Raw genomic sequence first — 20,251 nt, forward strand, 5'->3', positions numbered from 1 at the left:
GCCTAGGGTGGGGTTTGAGGGGGTCACAACTTTGAATAACTATGTCTTTTGGCGGGGGCTTCAGGAGAAAGACTGCAGGAGTGAACAGCCATTGGCGGTGAAGAGCCTCTTGCCAACTCTGAAGTCCTGCAGGGATTTTAGATCAATAAAAGCTTAGGGTGATGGGGACGATTACCCCAGCAGCTTTGTGAGCAAGATTCCAAGCCGTGCACATCCCAGGTCTCTGACAAGGCATGCAAAGTTCCAATCAGGGTTGAAAAGACCGCAAAGCATGGCTTTCTGGCCTATTAGTTCTTTGAAGCCTTTTATATATGGTCTTGTTTTTCTGTCTCCAGAAAACTCGAAGAACAAGAGAAACAAATTCAAACTCAGCTAGAAAAAATATTTGGGCCGTCTGTGACTTTTTCAGTGGAAAAACCCCCTGCAGACTCTGCTTCCTCTGAATTCATAGCAACTATTGTTCTCAGTGTCCTTCTGGGCTGCATCCTCTTCGTTTTTGTTGCACTTGTGGCTGTTACAGTCAAAGGTATAGCTCTCTATGTATTAATCCTCAATCAATCAATGCTATTTATTGAGCACTTATTAAGTACAGAACATTGTACTAAGCACTTGGGGGAGTACGATACAATCAGTGGTATTTATTGAGTGCCTTACTATGTGCCAAGCACTGTGCTAGACACTTGAGAGGGTACGGTACAGTAGAGGTGATAGACACGTTCCCTGCCCACAAGGAGCACAAAGTCTAAAGGAGGACTGGGTAATTGGGAGAGTATACGGGCACATATGGAAATCTTGTGCAGGTGGAGTGAATAACAAGTGCTTAAGGGATACAAATCCAAGTGAGTAGGTGATACAGAAGGGAGAGCAAATAGAAATGATGGCAGATCTAGGTTTCAGGTGGTAGTCAAGCAATATTAAGCACTACTGTGTGCAGAGAATTATACTATGTGTTTGAAAGAGCACAGTAAAATCGGTAGACAAGGAGTTAACAATCTAGTGGTGCTAATTTTCCTTGAAGATGAGTTAAATCATTTCTTTCCATACATGTATTGTAACATGGTATAGTGGCTAGAGCTTGGCCCCGGGAGTCAGAACGTTGTTGGTTTTTAATCCCAACTCTGCCAGCTCATATGCTATGTGACCTTGGGCAAGTCACGTCACTTCTGTGTGCCTCAGTTCCTCATCTGTAAAATGGGGGCAGACACTGTGAGTCCCATGTGGGAAGGGACTGTGTCCACCCCGACTTATTTAAAAAACTGCACAAAGCCTCGAAGGAAAATATAGTGAAGAATAAACAGGGTTTGATTCCGGAACCTCAGGGACCTCACAGCTGGGAGGTTGGAGGTCTTAGTTCATAAAAACAAAACCACACCAGTGAAGAAGACAAAGAGTAGCAGGGACAGCATGGCTGAAGGAGCCATTTACAGGCTTCTTATCTCCCAGGCTGACCTGTGGTCAACAGCCACAAACAAAGTCATCCCAACAATCAGTCAATCGTATTTATTGAGTGCTTATTGTGTGCCGAACACTGTGCTAAGTGCTTGGGAGAGGACAGTATAACAGAGTTAGTAGACAGGTCCCCCGCCCACAACAAGCTTACGTTCTAAAAGTCATGTTGGCTGAATCCTGCTCCAGATTAACTCCTTCCTGGTCCTGCTCACAAAGGCCAGGCTAGGAGAAAAGACCCCAGGATAACCAAGTGGGAGAGAAGTCCGGGTTCCTGGTGGTTTCTGCAGGTGGCCTGGTGGGCGGAGAGCTCTGAGGACGAATGCTGCCACAGCTCAAAAACTGCTGATGTACTACAATGCCAGGTCCTAAAATTAGGATCCCTCTGGATTTTTGTGCATTTCTCATTTTCAGAAACAAAGAAAAAGCTTTACTTGAAGATTCAGGGGAAATTACCCAAATTCCTTATGTAGTGGATGATGATAAATGCTTAAGTCCACATGATTCAAGGAAACATGAAGACAAGTGTAAAGCTTGTTATGTTAGAGGCCATGTAGTTTTTAGTCTATGACAATGATCAACGCTGTAAAGTCTTGAGCAATGCTAGTTTTCAAAGATAGAAAACTCTTTTCAGTAATTTCCAATTGGAGGCTTTGGATGGACAAAATTCGGAGGAAACCAAGGAATAAGAAGGGTGGCAGTCTCTGGCTGATCTTCTCTTGGGTAGCCTTAATGAAGAGGATGAAAGTGTAGCTCTGAAGAAATTTAAAAAATCCAAGCTGGCTACAGAACCCCCGGTAGAAAAGGTAACGTCTTTTTCCACTTGAGACAGGGACCCGAAAACTAATGGTTCACTGGAGATAATCTGTTCTCGACAGGAAAGAGAATTTGGAAAAACTCTGATTTCTGGGATGGCTCCAAAGCTACAGATATTTAAATTGGGCATAGGCATGTTTTAACCAAGGGTGTTTTTCTTTCGATTTAATTTGTTACATAGGACAGGGCACTCTCTGCAGGTGAAAAAAAAAGTTTAAATATTTATTTAAAAGCAATTATGCTGTTTGAGTAATTACTTGAAAATCAGCATGTTATATTTATGTATATATGTCCATTATGTTACTTATATAATATATATTTATACTATTTCTCTCAACCCATGATACTTCACAAAGTCTATGCCTCTCTTGCAGACATTCCCCACGCTCAAAAAGGATGAAGACCAAGATGCTCCCCACACACATTCTACCGTAATTTCTCACCCAAAGAAAGAACGGAAAGAAGTGAGGTTTTCTGAAATTGTAGCTGTTTTGGATCCAGATGAAAGCAGTGTTTCTAATCTTGAAACAAATTACACTGAAGATGCTGCTAGTGAAAAATCTCAAAAATCTCACCATTTTATAAAAAGACTTGCTATAAGATTCATGGTAAAATTCAGAAAAATAAACAAAGGAATTGATCTTTTTAGTCCTTTGTAATGTCAAAGTCAAATAACTTTTCTAAAATTAAACCTGAGTTCCTGGAATTTTAAAAATATACCTAAGCATGGTTCCCCCATTAATGAAATTATTTTAAACTGGGAATTAAGTTCTTTGAATCTGTGCAACTGCTTTGAATCTGTGCAACTGCGGATTAAATATCTGTGCTTATGGTGATCATTTTTAAAATTACACCTGTATTCAGGATTTTGTTTAGTCTGGACCTTCAGAGGGCCAGACCAAATAAAATGTTGTCGTGGATAATTCCGTTATATCAGTTATGTTATTCACCATGTCATTCAGCCTGGTAAGCCTTGCCCAACACACACTCTCTTTGAGGCTTCTCTACACAGCAAACTGTCTGTCCTCTGCGGAGAGATGCCTTGAGCCTCATTGATGAATTTACATCCTGTCATTTGCTCTTATTTTAAGAAAGACTACAGTGGGTTTTGATATGTTGCTTGTTGCAGTTTTGCAGAATTCCTTTTTAAATTGCCTTTTTTCCCCTAAAAAATTCCACTGGTTTATGGAAACCGGATTCCCCCAGTGCCCCATCCCAAATTCTCGCCCACCCTGATAATGACAGGTTGCCTGTCCTGAAGAGGCCCCATAACACTGGCTCTTCTGCGGCCTGCCTTGGCAAACGGGTCTCAAGATAAAAAGGAAGAAAGGACAGCAAAGGGGGCCAGGGCACAAGCAGATGGGGATCTCACACGCCTTCAGACGGGTCCTAGAAACAGTTTCGCTGGCCGATGGCAGCGGAGGGCTAAGCTGGTTGCCCTCTGCCGCCAGGAAGCCCAGAGCCAACTCCTCTTCCTCCTTCCGATGAGAATTCATGACTGTATTTTCGAAGTAAGCAGAAAAACTGCAGTAAGTTCCTCTGGTTTCTTTTCCAACCCTGGACTGACAGCTTATGGGCAGGGAACATTCATCCCTTTATTCAATTGTATTTATTGAGCGCTTACTGTGTGCAGAGCACTGTATAAGTGCTCGGAAAGTACAATTCAGCAATAGAGACAATCCCTGCCCACAACGGGCTCACAGTCTTGGTGGGGTGGAAGGGGTGTTACATGTCTACTGATTCTGTTATTCTGTACTCTCCCAAAAACTTGGTACAGTAATAATGGTATTTGCAGCGTTTCTCAAGGGAAAGAACATAGGCTGGGGAGCCAGAGGTCATGGGTTCTAATCCCGGCTCCACCACTCGTCAGCTGTGTGGCCCTGGGCAAGTCACTTAACTTCTCTGGGCCTCAGTTCCCTCATCTGTAAAATAGGGATGAATACTGTGAGCCCCAGGTGGGACAACCTGATTGCCTTGTACCTACCCCAGTGCTTAGAACAGTGCTTGGCACATAGTAAGCGCTTAACGAATACCAACATTATTATTATTAAGTGCCCACTATGTGTCAGACACTGTTCAAAGCACTCGGATAGACAGAAGATAATCAGGTTGGATGCTGTCCCTGTCCCACATAGGGCTCACAGTCTTCATCCCCCTTTTCCAGATGAGGGAACTGAGGCCCAGAGAAGTGAAGGGATTTGCCCAACATCACATGGCGGACAGTAAGTGCTCAAATAAAGAAAGCAGTGTGGCTTTGTGGAAAGAGCCTGGCCTTGGGAGTCAGAGGTCATGGGTTCCAATCCCGGCTCCGCCTCTCGTCAGCTGGGTGACCTTGGGCAAGTCACTTCACTTCTCTGGGCCTCAGTTCCCTCATCTGTCAAATGGGGGTGAAGACTGTGAGCCCCACGGGGGACAACTTCTCCTCCAGGAGGCCTTCCCAGACTGAGCTCCCTCCTTCCCCTCTCCATCCTCCCCACCTTATCTCCTTCCCCTCCCCACATCACCTATATATACATATGTTTGTATGTATCTATTACTCTATTTTATTTGTACATACTTATTCTATTTATTTTATTTTGTTAACATGTTTTGTTTTGTTCTCTGTCTCCCCCTTCTAGACTGTGAGCCCACTGTTGGGTAGGGACCGTCTCTAAATGTTGCCAACTTGTACTTCAGCGCTTAGAACAGTGCTTGGCACATAGTAAGCGCTTAACAAACGACATTATTATTATTATTATAAAGGCCACCGACCGATCGATTAGCCCCGTCACCCCATTCTAGATTGGGAGCCCGTTGTTGGGTAGGGACCGCCTCTGTTTCCGACTGTCCTTCCCAAGCGCTTAGTCCGGTGCTCTACACACAGTAAGCGCTCAATAAATACGATTGAATGAATGAATGAATGAATGAATTCGCCTCTCCTTTGGGTCAGAGGTGGCTACTGTTTAGACCCAGTGGGCCGTTGTTCATTAAGGGCGCGGTTTTCAAGTTGGGGGCGCGAGGGCGCGCGCGAGGGCGCCCTGAGGAGCGGCGGGCACGAGCGGCGGGCACGAGCGCGCCCTGAGGAGCGGCGGGCACGAGCGGCGGGCACGAGCGCGCCCTGAGGAGCGGCGGGCACGAGCGCGGGAGCGAGGGCGCCCTGAAGAGCGGCGGGCGCGCGGATCCCAGCTCCTCTACGTGTCTGCTGTGTGACCTTGGGCAAGCCACTTCACTGCGCCTCAGTTACCTCGTCTGTAAAATGGGGATGAAGACTGTGAGCCCCACGTGGGACAACCTGATCACCTTGCATCCCCCCCCCCCCACCCCAAGCGCTTAACAAATGTCATCATTGTTATTATTATGGGCGCGAGGGCGCCCTGAGGAGCGGCGGGCGCGCGGGTGGGCGCGAGGTTGCCCTGGGGAGCGGCGGGTACGAGGGCGGGAGCGAAGGCGCCCTGAGGAGCGGCGGGCGCGCGGATCCCAGCTCCTCTACGTGTCTGCTGTGTGACCTTGGGCAAGCCACTTCACTGCGCCTCAGTCACCTCATCTGTAAAATGGGGATGAAGACTGTGAGCCCCACGTGGGACAACCTGATCGCCTTGCATCCCCCCCCGCCCCCCCAAGCGCTTAACAAATGCCATCATTGTTATTATTATGGGCGCGAGGGCGCCCTGAGGAGCGGCGGGCGCGCGGGTGGGCGCGAGGGCGCCCTGGGGAGCAGCGGGCACGAGCGGCGGGCGCGCGGATCCCAGCTCCTCTACATGTCTGCTGTGTGACCTTGGGCAAGTCACTTCACTGCGCCTCAGTCACCTCATCTGTAAAATGGGGATGAAGACTGTGAGCCCCACGTGGGACAACCTGATCGCCTTGCATCCCCCCCCGCCCCCCCAAGCGCTTAACAAATGCCATCCTTATTATTATGGGCGCGAGGGCGCCCTGAGGAGCGCCGGGCGCGCGGGTGGGCGCGAGGGCGTCCTGGGGAGCGGCGGGTATGAGGGCGGGAGCGAAGGCATCCTGAGGAGCGGCGGGCGGGCGCGCGGGTGGGCGCGAGGGCGCCCTGGGGAGCGGCGGGCACGAGCGGCGGGCGCGAGGACGCTCTGAGGAGCGGCGGGCGCGAGGGCGGGCGCGAGGACGCCCTGAGGAGCGGCGGGCACGCGGGTGGGCGCGAGGGCGTCCTGAGGAGCGGCGGGCGCGAGGGCGCGCGCCCTGAGAAGCGGCGGGAGCCAGGGCGGGGGCGAGGGTGAGGGCGCCCTGAGGAGCGGCGGGAGCCAGGGCGCGCGCGAGGGCAATCAGAGGAGCGGCGGGAGCGAGGGCGCGCGCGAGGGCCATCTGAGGAGCGGCGAGGGCGCGCGCGAGGGCGAGGGCGCCCTGAGGAGCGGCGGGAGCGAGGGCGAGGGCGCCCTGAGGAGCGGCGGGAGCCAGGGCGCGCGCGAGGCCGAGGGCAATCTGAGAAGCGACGAGGACGCGCGCGAGGGCGAGGGCGAGGGCAATCGGAGGGCGCGCGCGAGGGCGAGAGCGCCCTGAGTGGGAGAGAAAGGGGGCTCGTGCACTGGGACGAGCCCCGCCCCGCGCTGCGCCCGCACTGCGCCTGCGCAGCCCCGCCCCGCCCCGCCCCAGCCCTGCCCTGCCCTGCCCTGCCGGCACCGGGGCCGCGGGCGGACGGAGAGCGGGGCCGCTGTGGGCCCGTGTTCTCCGCGTCGGGCGGTCGCAGCCCGGGAGGCCCCGGGGAGGAGGAGGGGGAGGAGCGGGGACCGGGAGGAGGACAGTGAGCGGGGACCGTCCCCGTCCCCGTCCCCGGCGGCGGCGGCCATGGCCAGGTGGGGCCAGGGAGACCCTCGCTGGATTGTGGAGGACAGGGCCGACGGCACCAACGTGAACAACTGGCACTGGTGAGCGGGGGGGGGGGGGGGGGGGGGGGGGGGGGGGGGGGGCCCGGGGGACGGGAGGGGGAGCCGCAGCCGCAGGAGGAGGAGGGGGGACACCTCCCCACCTCCTCCAGGAGGCCTTCCCGGACTGAGCCCCTTCCTTCCTCTCCCCCTCGTCCCCCTCTCCATCCCCCCCATCTTACCTCCTTCCCTTCCCCACAGCACCTTTGTACATATTTATTACTCTATTATTTATTTATTTTACTTGTACCTATCTGTTCTATTTATTTTATTTTGTTAGTGTGTTTGGTTTTGTTCTCTGCCTCCCCCTTTTTAGACTGTGAGCCCACTGTTGGGTAGGGACTGCCTCTATATATTGCCGATTTGTACTTCCCAAGCGCTTAGTACAGTGCTCTGCACATAGTAAGCGCTCAATAAATACGATTGATGATGATGATGGTGACACACACGCACACACCCCCCCCACAGGAATAATGATGATGATGATCATAGCTTTTACTGAGCTCTTATTGTGTGCCAAACACTGTTCTAAGCGCCGGGGAGGTTACAAGGCGATCGGGTTGTCCCACGGGGGGCTCACAGTCTTCATCCCCTTTTTACAGAGGAGGGGACTGAGGCCCGGAGAATAAAATAAATGAGGGTGTTAAGCGCTTACTATGTGCCAAGCACCGTTCTAAGCGCTGGGAAGGTTACAAGGCGATCGGGTTGTCCCACGGGGGGGCCCACAGTCTTCACCCCCATTTGACAGAGGAGGGGACTGAGGCCCGGAGAATAAAATAAATGAGGGTGTTTAAGCGCTTACTATGTGCCAAGCCCCATTCTAAGCGCTGGGAGGGTTACAAGGCGATCGGGTTGTCCCACGGGGGGCTCACAGTCTTCATCCCCATTTGACAGAGGAGGGGACTGAGGCCCGGAGAATAAAATAAATGAGGGTGTTTGGTAAGCGCTTACTGTGTGCCAAGCACTGTTCTAAGCGGTGGGGAGGTTACCAGGCGATCGGGTTGTCCCACGGGGGGGGGGCCCACAGTCTTCACCCGCATTTGACAGAGGAGGGGACTGAGGCCCGGAGAATAAAATAAATGAGGGTGTTTGTTAAGCGCTTACTATGTGCAAATCAATCAATCGTATTTATTGAGCGCTTACTGTGCGCAGAGCACTATACTAAGCGCTTGGGAAGTACAGGTTGGCAACATATAGAGACAGTCCCTACCCAACAGCGGGCTCACAGTCTAGAAGGTGGGCCCACAGCAAAGCACTGTTCTAAGCGCTGGGGAGGTTACAAGGCGATCGGGTTGTCCCACGGGGAGCTCACAGTCTTCAGCCCCATTTTGCAGAGGAGGGGACCGAGGCCCGGAGAATAAAATAAATCAGGGTATTAAGCGCTTACTGTGTGCCAAGCACTTTTCTAAGCGCTGGGGAGGTTACAAGGCGATTAGGTTGTCCCATGGGGGGCTCACAGTCTTCACCCCCATTTTACAGAGGAGGGGACTGAAGCCCGGAGAATAAAATAAATGAGGGTGTTTGTTAAGCGCTTACTGTGTGCAAAGCCCCGTTCTAAGCGCTGGGGAGGTTACCAGGCGATCGGGTTGTCCCCCGGGGGGGCTCATAGTCTTAATCTCCATTTTACAGAGGAGGGAACTGAGGCACAGAGAAGTGAAGTGACTTGCCCAAAGTCACCCAGCTGACAAGTGGCGGAGCCGGAATTTGAACCCGTGACCTCTGACTCCAAAGCCCGGGCTCTTTTCCACTGAGCCACGCTGCACAACACACCACACACACCCCGCCCCACACATCATCTCTCCCCCACTATCATCTCTACACCGATGACACCCAAATCTACATCTCTGCCCCTGCTCTCTCTCTCTCCCCCTCCCTCCAGGCACCCCCCACACACAACACACACACACCATTCATTCATTCATTCAATCGTATTTATTGGGCGCGTCCTGTGTGCAGAGCACTGGGCTGAGCGCTTAGGAAGGACAAGTCGGCAACATAGGGACGGTCCCTACCTGACAACGGGCGCACAGTGTAGAAGAGGGAGACAGACAAAACATGGAGACGGGTCAAAACCGTCTGAACAAATAGAATTACAACTATAGGCATTCGTTCAATCGTATTTATTGAGCGCTTCCTGTATGCAGAGCAGTAGACTAAGCGCTTGGGAAGTATGAGTGGGCAACACAGAGAGACGGTCCCTACCTGACAACTGGCTCACAGTCTAGAAGGGGGAGGCAGACAACAAAACAAAACGTGGAGACGGGTCAAAATCGTCAGAACAAATAGAATTATAACTATATGCACATCGTGAATAAAATAAATAGAATAGTAAATATGTACAAGTAAAAGAAATAGAGTGATAAATCTGTACAAATATATACAAGTGTTGTGGGGAGGGGAATGAGGTAGGGCAGAGGTGGGGAGGAGGAGAGGAAAAAGGGGCTCAATCTGGACGGACACACATACACACACACCACACACACCCCCGCCCACCTGTGGTTGCACTCCCCTCCCCCGGTAATAATTCTGCTGTTTCATTCAGTCGTCTTTATTGAGCGCTTACTGTGTGCAGAGCACTGGACTGAGCGCTTGGGAAGGACATGGGAAGCAGCGGGGCTCAGTGGCAAGAGCCAGGGCTTGGGAATCCGAGGTCGTGGGTTCTAATTCCGCCGCTCGTCAGCTGAGCTCACAGTCCCCACCCCCACTTTCCAGATGAGGGAACTGAGGCACGGAGAAGTGACTTGCCCAGGGTCACCCGACAAGTGGGATTGGAACCCAGGACCTTCTGATTCCCGGGCCTCTGCTCTACCCCCTACGCCATACGGCTTCTACGTCATCATCATCAATCGTATTTATTGAGCGCTTACTATGTGCAGAGCACTGTACTAAGCGCTTGGGAAGTACAAATTGGCAACACATAGAAACAGTCCCTACCCAACAGTGGGCTCGAAAGCCCTCCCCCAGCCCCCAACTGCCCCGCCAGGGCTCCTGTCCACCAATTCTACTGTTCTGTCCTCTCCCGAGTGCTTAGCACAGTCCTCTGCTCCCTCTCAGTAGACCCCAGTCCTCGTTCGCTCATTCAGCCCCATCTGTGGAGCGCTTACCGTGTGCAAGCACTGTACTGAGCGCTTGGGAGAGTACAGTAGGACGATAGACACATCCCCCACCCACCAGCAGCTTCGTTCTAGCCGTTGACCCAACTTTTCTTCCTCTTCCCCAGTTTTCCTCCAAATCCGGTGCAGGTTGGGAGCTGGGCTGCTGGGAATTGCCGGGGGGCTGGGGTGGGGATAATGGCTTTGGGGCATGGACAGCTAGTGCCAACCTTTGGGCCCTGATTATCAGTGGGACTGTCAGCCTTTTCCACCCTCCACTGTCCCAGCCTCGCTGCCACTACCAGAGATTACTGGGTAATCCCCAGGTCTAGCCAGGTTGGTGGGGAAGGGAGCCAAGGTAAAGGGGCTGTAAGCTCGTTGTGGGCAGGGAATGTGGCTGTTTGTTGTTACAGCGTACTCCTCCAAGCGCCTAGTACAGGGCTCTACACACAGTGAGCGCTCGATCAATGCGATTGAACGAATGAATGAATGGGCAGCATCTGCCAAGGGAATAGACCACGGGAAATACAGATTCATTCATTCACCCAATTGTATTTATTGAATGCTTACTGTGTGCAGAGCACTGTATCAATCAATCAATCGTATTTATTGAGCGCTTACTGTGTGCAGAGCACTGTACTAAGCGCTTGGGATGTACAGATTGGCAACATATGGAGACAGTCCCTACCCAACAGTGGGCTCACAGTCTAAGGGGGAGACAAAACCAAACGTACTAACGAAATAAAATAAATAGAATAGATATGTACAAGTAAAATAAATAGAGTTATAAATATGTACAAACATATATACATATATACAGGTGCTGTGGGGAAGGGAAGGAGGTAAGATGGGATGGAGAGGGGGATGAGGGGGAGAGGAAGGAAGGGGCTCAGTCTGGGAAGGCCTCCTGGAGGAGGCCTGTACAGTCATGCGGCCGAATGCCCTGCCCGCAGTGGGTTTTGCGATCTCTGAACCGGACTAGTGTGAAATTTGTTGGCTAAAATCCACCCGTGTCGAGGGGCAGGTTCTAATAGGCCCATTTAAGAATTCTTGCCTTCCCCATTTCTTTCCCGCCCAGGCTTGGCTCAGCCACAGTTCGGTGGTTGAGACTGGGTCGAGGGCTCACGTATCCCGGACGACGGCACCCCCCCTTGCCGCGAATATTTGTGCGCTCATTGGGTCGGGCGTGTAATCCCGTCCCTCTGCCTGACTTGACTGCCTTCTAACATGGGGGGCCAGATGGAAGGTGAGGGAATTGGGGTGTTCGGGGCCAAGGACGGAGTCAGTGAGGATTGTGGTGGTGCTGCCCGATTCTCCACTGTAGGTCGGGGGAGTGACTGGGAAGAGAGGGAATTGTGATTGTGAAGAGGGTGCTGGGGGAAGTGGAGGGCGGGTGATTGCAGTGGCGCGAGAACCCTGCCCACCTCCAACAGGACGGAGCGGGATGCGACCAGCTGGTCGAAAGGCAAACTGCGGGAGCTCCTGGTGGGCGTCGCGGTGGAGAACGAGGCCGGCTGCTGCCGGATCAGCGACCTGAAGCAGGTGGAGGGCGAGGCCTCCTGCAGCAGCCGAAAAGGGAAGCTGATCTTCTTCTACGAATGGCACATCCGGCTGAGCTGGACCGGTGAGGGGAGGGGTGCGGTGGTCCGGGGCGGGTGGGGCCAGGCCACCCCGCATCCCGCCGTCTGGACTGGGGGTGCCGGAGCCCTTCAAGGGGTGTGGGTGGGAGCTCCCGCCCATTCCTCGGGAAGAAGGACGGGGTCTACCGGAAGCCAGAGCCCCCAGAGACCTCCTGGACGTTTCTTCTCCCATCTCCGTGGACGACATGCTCGTCCGGCCCCGTTGCCACCGGGGGGTGGGGTCCTCTGAGTCCAGTATGTGTGTATTTCCCACTTCAGGCCTGTGTCTGGGGGGTCAATCAATCAATCGATCGTATTTATTAAGCGCTTACTGTGTGCAGAGCACTGTACTAAGCGCTTGGGAAGTACGAGTTGGCAACATATAGAGACGGTCCCTACCCAGCAGTGGGCTCACAGTCTAGAAGGGGAAGACAGAAAGCAAAACAAAACATATTAACAAAATAAAATAAATAGGATATGTACATGTAAAATTAATAAATAGAGAAATACATACTTAGAAACATATATACGGGTGCTGTGGGGAAGGGGAGGAGGTAAGGCAGGGGGATGGAGAGGGGGGCGAGGGGGAGAGGAAGGAGGGGGCTCAGTCTGGGAAGGCCTCCTGGAGGAGGTGAGTCCACCTCACCGTGCGTGTGCACACCCACCGTCTGCTCTACTTTGGTTAAAACGCCCTTCTTCCTTGTCTCAATCTTGGAAGTACTTTGACTGACGTAGAGACAGTGATTAGAGCCCCTTTCGTCTCAGCATAGCTAATGGCAGATCTCTCTACATAGACCACACCTGGAATTTGAGGAGTGTGAGCATGGGTAATCCAAGAAGAAGGTCTAGCTTTTCTGTTTTTCGCTACTGTTGTTTTTTCCACAGTTCATATTCTGAGTCAGTTTATCCCATTCAGATAGCGAACCCGGAGCGGAACAGGGACTCGCCTAAACCGCTTTTCCTGTAAATTACTCCAGCTCTAGTGTGGTGCTTCCCAAATAGCAAGAGATGAATAAATACCTCTACTGCTGTTGCAGAGATAATTAGTGGTAGCGTGAGGCCCCTTTTTGTTGACTAGGATTGGAAAAGATAATGCTTTGAAAAAAGTGTTCATAAAGGATACAATGACATATAATTTATTATTCGAAATTTTATAATTGATACATATATGCATTAATCATGTAATTATATTGCATCATCAGTTTTTACTATATTTACGTTGCCTGGTTTTTGGATCTAGGGAACCCATTAATCTATTTTACATCATCGTATAGTAATTATGGTACTTGTTAAGTCCTTAGGATATACTAAGCGCTGGGGTAGAGAAACAAGTTAATTAGGTTGGACAGAGTCCCTGTCCCACACGGGGCTCACAGCCTAAGTAGGAGGGAGGAGATTTAATTCCCATTTTACAGATGAGTTAACTGAGGCACAGAGAAGTTAAGCAACCTGCCCGTTGTCACAAAGCCGGATTAGAACCCAAGTCCTCCGACTCCCGGACCCCGCTGCGCCTCTGTCATATTTTATTTCTTATATTTCTTCTGTGAATCTAAGCTTTAAGTGCCCTTTCCATAGCCGCCTGATTTCCTGGACTCAAAGAGTGTGCTCCCCGGGGTGTAGGAAGACGGGTTTGGGGGAGCGGGAAGTGTCCGGCCGGAAGCCAGCCCGTCTGCCCCGCTGCCTGAGGAGTTTCAAATGAAAGAAATTCCATTTTGTTCCCATAGGTACGGTGAAGGGGTCCGGGGCCAAGCACCGAGGGTCCGTGGAGATCCCCAACCTGTCAGAAGAAAATGAAGTAGACGACACAGAGGTATGAGGCCGGGGTTTGAGCCGGACCTACCCTGGCCGCTGGCGTTAGGGTTTCCGTCTTGGCTGTTGTTAATTGACCGTGACTAGCGCGTGGCTGACATCCTGGGTGGGTTTTAGGGCACGGCTTCCTTCGCGGAACATTTTAGCCAAGTCGTTCTTTGTGCCCCTGGAGTAATGATGAGACGTTACTGGCTCGGAGGGCCATCTTCCAACCCCCGGGGCTGGCTAAGGTCTGCTCTGCATTCAACGTGCTTTTGGCTGCTCATCAGGGACCGTAGAGGGGTCTTATCAATCAATCAGTCAATCAATCGTATTTATTGAGCGCTTACTATGTGCAGAGCACTGTACTAAGCGCTTGGGAAGTACAAACTGGCAACATATAGAGACAGTCCCTACCCAACAGTGGGCTCACAGTCTAAAAGGGGGAGACAGAGAACAAAACCAAACATACTAACAAAATAAAATAAATAGAATAGATATGTACAAGTAAAATAAATAAATAAATAAATAGAGTAATAAATATGTACAAACATATATACATATATACAACATATATACATATATTCAGCCCTTTGGAGGGTAAGTTCTGGGGTTGGGACCCAGTGGTTTAGACAGCAAGGTCACAGGCTGGCAGCGGGCTGGCCCATCTTGTTCCCTCTCCCCTCCAGGTCATTTGGAACATTTTGCCAGCGCAGGGGGATATCTCCACCCTTTGAAGGTCTGGGTGGGAGCGGTGCGAAGGGAAGGGAAGGGGGGAGGGAAGGAAGGGGAAAGGGGAGTTGACCTTTCAGCTGGGATGCCTGCTCCTGCCCCTGTCTTCCCTTCCTCAGATCCCTCCAGGAGAGATCTTCGTGTGGTAAACAATTCTCTCTAAAACTGTTCCTGGGCTTAGAATCAATCAGTGATATGTACTGAACGCTCACTATTTTCAGAGCACTGTTCTGAGCGCTTGGGAGAGTACAATACAAGAAAACAAGCAGATGTGTTCACTGCCCATAATGAGCTAGGAAGCCAGAGCAGGTGGTTGTGGCTACCTTAATTTGGGGGTCATCTAAACCCTCTTCCCAGCCTTTCCCCAAGCCTAACGTGCCCTAGCTATATTTCTTCTCTCCATCAAATCCTGGGCTTGGCTAGAAGTGTGCTTTGTCTTTAGTATCCTCTATTGTCATTTTTGCCCATTTGTGGTACTGATTAAATCCCGACTTGGGGAATCTGGGTCAGCCATCGTCACCGGGGCCTCTGCAGAACTTTCACTGCATCTTTCTGGGCGTTTATGATTCTGGAACCTGTCTTGGATACCAGAGTTTTGGTAATATTGGTCCTGGTTTGCCGGTACGCCCATCATGCGGCCAGAACCTGCTTCCTTACCTGTCCCCGCCCAGCACAGGGGTGGGAGAGGGATGCGGTGAAGGGTTCTAGGTCCCGGATGTGAAGCAAGCCCAGTCGTGTGTTCCGTTTGAAGGTGAACGTGAGCAAGAAGAGAGGCGACGGAGACAAACTGCAGGATCTGATGCAAACCGAGGGCACCGCCAAAGTCAGGGAGGCCCTCGGCGACTACCTGAGGGCACTTAAAACTGGTGAGCGTGCGGAGTGGAGCGGGGGCTTCCGCGGTGGGACCGACTCACCGCCCTCAAGCCCACCTAAAGCGGATGCGATTGTATGTAGGTAGTGAGGTGGCCAGGAAATCCAGGATCTGCTGAAACCATCCCAGGAGCAGCAGCGGCAGCCCATTTCCCCGGTGTCCCCCAGCCGTCTGGAGGCTGAGACTCCAAGGGGATGAGGGAGGGAGACGGCAGGAGCAGGCACCGGGAACTGGAACCCGGTGATCCTTTTAACTGAGAGCTCCTTGGGGCCTGGGGCTGCATCTCGACTGCTTTACCGGGAAGTGCTGATGGGGAGGGTCCCAGATCCTCGGGATCACCAGGGAGTTCTTGACCAGGAGAGGTGGGACTGGCCGGAAGACCTGAGATCCTCCGGAGTAGTGGCTCAGCCTCTCTCAGACTTTAGAAGCATCTGGCTGGGTTAATCTTATTTATCTCGCGTGAGGAGTACTGCAAGTTTTTCTAAAATTAAAAAAGAAAAAAAAAAAAATCAGACCCTCACAAGTGCCAGGAACCCACGGGAGATGCAACTCACATTTAAGGCCTAAATAATCCACAATCAGTCAATAGTATTTGAGCACCTACCGTGTGCACATCACAGCCTTAAAAGTGTTTGGGGGGGGGCGGTGTATGCTAAAAGTAGAAGACTAGAATTTAAGGGGAACGCAACTTATTTATGAAAGGTGACAGTGGAAGAAAAGAACGGTGCTGTAAAGGTTGGTGGTAGGAACAGTAAATGAGCAAAAGTGGACGCAGCTGTCCCCAAAGAAGCCAGGGAGGTGGGGGGTGGCGCGAAGGGCGGGTGGTGACATCGTCGGGAGCTTGAGAGGTGGGACCACCGTCGGCAAATGCCTCCGGGCTTGGCTGTGCCCACTTCCGAGATTCCCGACCAGACTCCCGGCCCCCCTGCAGGGTCGGTCTGGGGGCGATTCCTCACAGGGGCTTGTTTTCAGAGTTTACAACAGGTATGATCCTACCCACGCGAGCCCTGGCTACTCAGGACCCGGCCGCAAAGCGGAAGCTGAGCGAGAGCCCGTGGCAGGTGGGTGGCCGCCCGGGGACGGAGGAGCGGGAGAAAGAAGTGTTTGGACCCTGTGGGGGGGCTCAGCCCTTTGGCGGGGGAGCCTGGGGAGCCGGCCCTGGGGCGGGACACGCGGAGAGGGGCCCCTGGGAGAACTGACGGCGCCCTGGGGCGTGTCGTTCTCGGGCCGCGGCCCGCTGTGCCAGGCCGCGGGGTCTGCGGTGACCGGAGCCGGGGTCGGGGTGAGGATCCCCACCGTCAAGATCTGCCTGCGGGAGCTGTTCGACACCCCCGTCGAGAACCTTTACAGCATCTTCACCACCAAGGACGTAAGTGGCCGCCGCGAGTCCGGGCCCTGGAGGCCGGGGCAGGTCTGTGGCGTGTTTCCCAGGGCGACTGGTGGGCAGGTTCATCCCTGGCTCTGACCCTTTTCTAGGTCTCACTTGTCTTGGTAAGTTCCTGGGAGCCAAATCAGGTCAGGTCTTCTCCCTTCAATGTCTTCGGCAAGCATCCCGCTCAGGGCCCAGCCCCATCGGGGTCAGAAGGGGCTCCCGAACTCCGGCCGCAGGAGACGCCCGGCGCCGAGTCGAATGTCCCCTTAGCGTGAGGGTGGGGGTCTTCCAGCACGGGGTGGACCCAGTCGCCCGTGCGGCTGGAATGACCGGAATTGCTGGGTCTCGTCTTTCCGCAGTTGGTGCAGAAGTTTTCCAAGTGCCCTGCCGTGGTGGAAGCAGAAAAGGGGGGCAAGCTCCAGATGTTTGGCGGGACCGTGGTGGGCGAGTACGTGGAACTGGTGAGTGCACCGCGGGAGCTGAGCCCCAACTCCGGCCCGGCCCCGACACGCTGGCAACAAGTTCGGCTGGCAGGAGAAACAAATCGGCCTCAAAAACCTGCAGCTTGGAACCAAAATTAAATCCAAACAAATGTTAAACTTCATCTTGGAACCCGTGTGCAAACATTGCCCAGATCCTGCTGGGCCACGAGGGGTGGGGTTGTTGAAGCCACATGGGGTGTCTGTCATTCCCGGTAGATTGGCACTGTGCTTTGACCCACGCCCTTAGTCAGGGAGGACACCGGCAGCTTCCCAGCTTGCCCCGGTAGGGCCGGGGCTCTTCACCCTCTGACGGGGCCCTGCTTCTGAATCGAGATCTCCCTGGAGCTGCGTGGCAAACCCCGAGGCCAGCTGGTGAGCGCCAGGACCGCTGCTGCCATCCAGCCTCAGCCATCCCAAGCTGGGTGGGGCCACAGCAGGTGCAACCCAGCCCAGTGCTATCAATGGGCAGGAAAGGCTGGCACCCTGCTGTGGCATCAGGACCCACTCAGAGGATGGAGGGTCTGAGGCTCCAGCCTGGCAAATCTGTCTTGTCCTGAGGCTGCTCTCAGAAAAAGCCGCAATTTTGCCTCTTGACCCTGCAGACGGCGGCAGAAATTCTGCCAGTCCACGTTCCAAATCACTGAGTGGTGATAGGTGAGCCAGACGGCCTGATGTTAAACCATTTCTCAGCAGGAGAGGAAGCGGTGGGGGGACGAACTGGGGCCGGCCTCGCACCGAGCGTTGAATGGAGATGGGATACGTTTTGGAATCTCTCTTTTCTGTTTCAGTTAACCAACAAGAGGATTGTTATGAAGTGGCGCTGTCGGAACTGGCCCGATGGTACGTTTCCTTCTCGGGCTTAATTGCTAGAGATGCAGGGCCAGACCCCGTTAAGGGGCCTGGGTTGAGGAGGAAGAAACTGATCCTCCCGTCCCCCCCCACCCTGTTCTCCCTTAAAGGGGGCAAGAGGGCGGGCGTGTGGGTTCATCTGGCTAACACCTAGCTCAGACTGGACCAGACCAAGGTGGCCAACCCTTTGTTTAGGTTGGACCTGTGGCTAATCAATCTGACTTCTGCTGCAGTCCGGGAAGGGGAGGCTGGCCCAGAATCTTATACGATACAGCGGCCGGCTCGCCCCCTCCACGTTCTGGAGCGAGGTGTGGCGTGGCTGCCGGGGCAGACCCGGTTCACGCCGTACACCTGCTTTGGTGGAGGTCCTGCTGGGGAAGAGTCATCACTGGTGGAAATCACCAGCAGCGGCAAGGGAGCCGTGGCCCAGGAGTTTCCCTTCACACACGGATGCCGTTCTTTTCCCAGAACACTACGCGACCGTTGCACTGACTTTCCTGGCGGTAGGTGGAAGAGCCGACTTAGAGTTGGACTGCCGAGGAGTGCCCGGCTGTAAAGAAGACAGCACCAGGCAGTGTTGGCAGAAGCAGCACTTCGAAGAAATCAGGAGTTTGCTGCGGCAGTCACCGGCTTTGGAGAGCTGAAGGGGCCAGACGGAGTTCTACGAGGGCGTTACTCTTTCTGTAAGTGGGGAAAAACCTAAACCTCTTCCTTTTTTTTTTAGAAAAAAATAATAGTAATTTATTTTGTGGGATTAAAAATCCACTTCTGCTACTGTACGTAATTTAAGTGCTCTTTACGGGGCTTCACTGTGAACAAAACGAAGGGACCCGGGAGTAACTTAGCGCAGTGCAGCGGGTCAGCGAGCCGTCTTGTAGGTTCCAACTCGGTTGGTGCCCGCCCGCCCTGGGAAATACCGCAGCGGGGCCGGGAGCGTATTTTTTCCCGGAGTGGTCCTGGCTGCTTATGACATCGATGTGGTAAAGCAAATGGTGAATTGAATTGTTACTGTCATGGGGGGAATGGAGCAAAGACAGGGAGGAGCACTCTGCTAGGGAGAACGTGACTGTGTGCTCTGCACACAGTAAGCGCTCAATAAATACGGTTGATGATGGTAGTGAGGGGAGTTGATGTCTGATCAGTGAACGTGTAGAAACAAAGTCAAGTGGGTTTCAGTAAATGTTCGGGGTTGCGGGGCGGGGGGGGGGGCAGGGAGGACTGAAGCAACGTCTGTAAACGAGTGAAAAGTCATCACAATCAGTTTAATGAAGTGCACAGAATAGCAATCGGTCATGTCAATAAAAATAAAACAATTATTTTTACATCAAGTGTGCTTTATTTCCTCCACAGGTATTCTGTTAAATAAAGCACCATATATATACTGCCAGGCCACAGCTAAAGAGGATTCTTTACAGAATCAAATTTCTTGTGGTTGTTTCGTATACAAGTAAACTTAATTTTGATAATAAGAACCACAGCGATCTGAGGCAATCTGCCTCTATTATAAGGTACAAAACTGGCACAGAGGACACCATATTATACACAGTAAAAATGCCATAAGTTTAAATTACATCGTTCAGGGCCGGGAAGCCCTGTTTCTCCCAGACAGCCATATTAAATGAAAGCCACTACAGTGAACTCTTAATTACATAAAACATATCCATTATCTGATTGCCCTTAAGAAAGTGTACTGGAGATGCAAAATTTCTCTTCTGGAGTTCTGCCTGACCAAGAATTAAGCCTATAAATCTATCTTGCCATTCAAGCAGAGAGCACTGGACAAACCGAAGCACGAAAACAGAAATAAGCGAAACTCATACAAACAGCATCTTGGGGGGGGGAGAGGAGAAAAAAAAAAAGAAAAGAGACTTAAAAGCAGACATGCTACATCCAATGTCAAGAAGCAGCTTGGTGTCCTTTGCCAGATATCCGCGTGACCATGTGAATCATCGACTCGATGGTCCTACAGAGGGTGTCTAAAATGTCATGTTGCTGCACGTGACTCAGAAGTCCCCTGGAATGGCCACAGCCGAGCGGTAAACTAGTCTCGGGGTCCTGGGGGGGCCCGGCCTGACCATCGCAGCCCCTCAGGTCGGCTAAGTCGGACAGGACGGCGGCGATGGACGTGGAGGGGAACTCGGGCTCGTCCTCGTGGGGCTCCGGACAGCCCGGCGGGGCTTTCAACTCCTTACATTCCTCCAGCTGCCCGTTGCTGGCCTGCTCGTCGGCGTGCTGCGACCTCGCGCTCGACCCGTCTTCTGAAAACGAAGATGGAGCCTCCGCCCGGTACTCTTTGACGGAGCCGTTCTCAGGGGAGGGGGG

At 52.7% G+C, this 20,251-nt stretch overlaps 2 protein-coding genes across 3 annotated transcripts in view; one reads left to right on the forward strand and one right to left on the reverse strand.

Moving 5' to 3' along the window:
• Window positions 1–6,872: 6,872 nt before the first annotated feature.
• LOC119932178 (activator of 90 kDa heat shock protein ATPase homolog 2-like) lies at window positions 6,873–19,325 on the forward strand. 2 transcript variants are annotated; one of them, XM_038751119.1, is made up of 10 exons: window positions 6,873–7,127; window positions 11,650–11,840; window positions 13,560–13,645; window positions 15,107–15,221; window positions 16,199–16,287; window positions 16,473–16,595; window positions 16,958–17,059; window positions 17,869–17,920; window positions 18,398–18,612; window positions 19,280–19,325. In XM_038751119.1, exons 1-9 carry the CDS (start codon window positions 7,048–7,050, stop codon window positions 18,571–18,573), a joined length of 1,014 nt encoding a protein of 337 aa, XP_038607047.1. In that variant the 5' UTR covers window positions 6,873–7,047; the 3' UTR covers window positions 18,574–18,612; window positions 19,280–19,325. The 2 variants fall into 2 exon arrangements, with proteins under 2 accessions (XP_038607047.1, XP_038607046.1); XM_038751118.1 differs by lacking the exon at window positions 19,280–19,325 and having other exon boundaries at window positions 18,398–19,120.
• Window positions 19,171–20,251, reverse strand: part of USP34 (ubiquitin specific peptidase 34) — a 196,897-nt gene continuing 195,816 nt past the window's right edge. Inside the window, 1 exon segment of the mRNA XM_038751121.1 lies at window positions 19,171–20,251. Within this exon segment, the coding sequence (XP_038607049.1) occupies window positions 19,826–20,251 (426 nt within the window). The 3' untranslated portion in view covers window positions 19,171–19,825.

Source organism: Tachyglossus aculeatus, chromosome 9 (assembly GCF_015852505.1).
Source record: "Tachyglossus aculeatus isolate mTacAcu1 chromosome 9, mTacAcu1.pri, whole genome shotgun sequence".
Taxonomy (NCBI): domain Eukaryota; kingdom Metazoa; phylum Chordata; class Mammalia; order Monotremata; family Tachyglossidae; genus Tachyglossus; species Tachyglossus aculeatus.

Bases quoted from the DNA above. Each gene is read 5' to 3' on its own strand.
- LOC119932178 (XM_038751119.1), top strand. From the start codon at position 7,048: ATGGCCAGGTGGGGCCAGGGAGACCCTCGCTGGATTGTGGAGGACAGG. The intron at 11,841-13,559 runs GTGAGGGGAGGG...TTGTTCCCATAG, and splicing joins CATCCGGCTGAGCTGGACCG to GTACGGTGAAGGGGTCCGGG. The intron at 17,921-18,397 runs GTACGTTTCCTT...TTCTTTTCCCAG, and splicing joins CTGTCGGAACTGGCCCGATG to AACACTACGCGACCGTTGCA.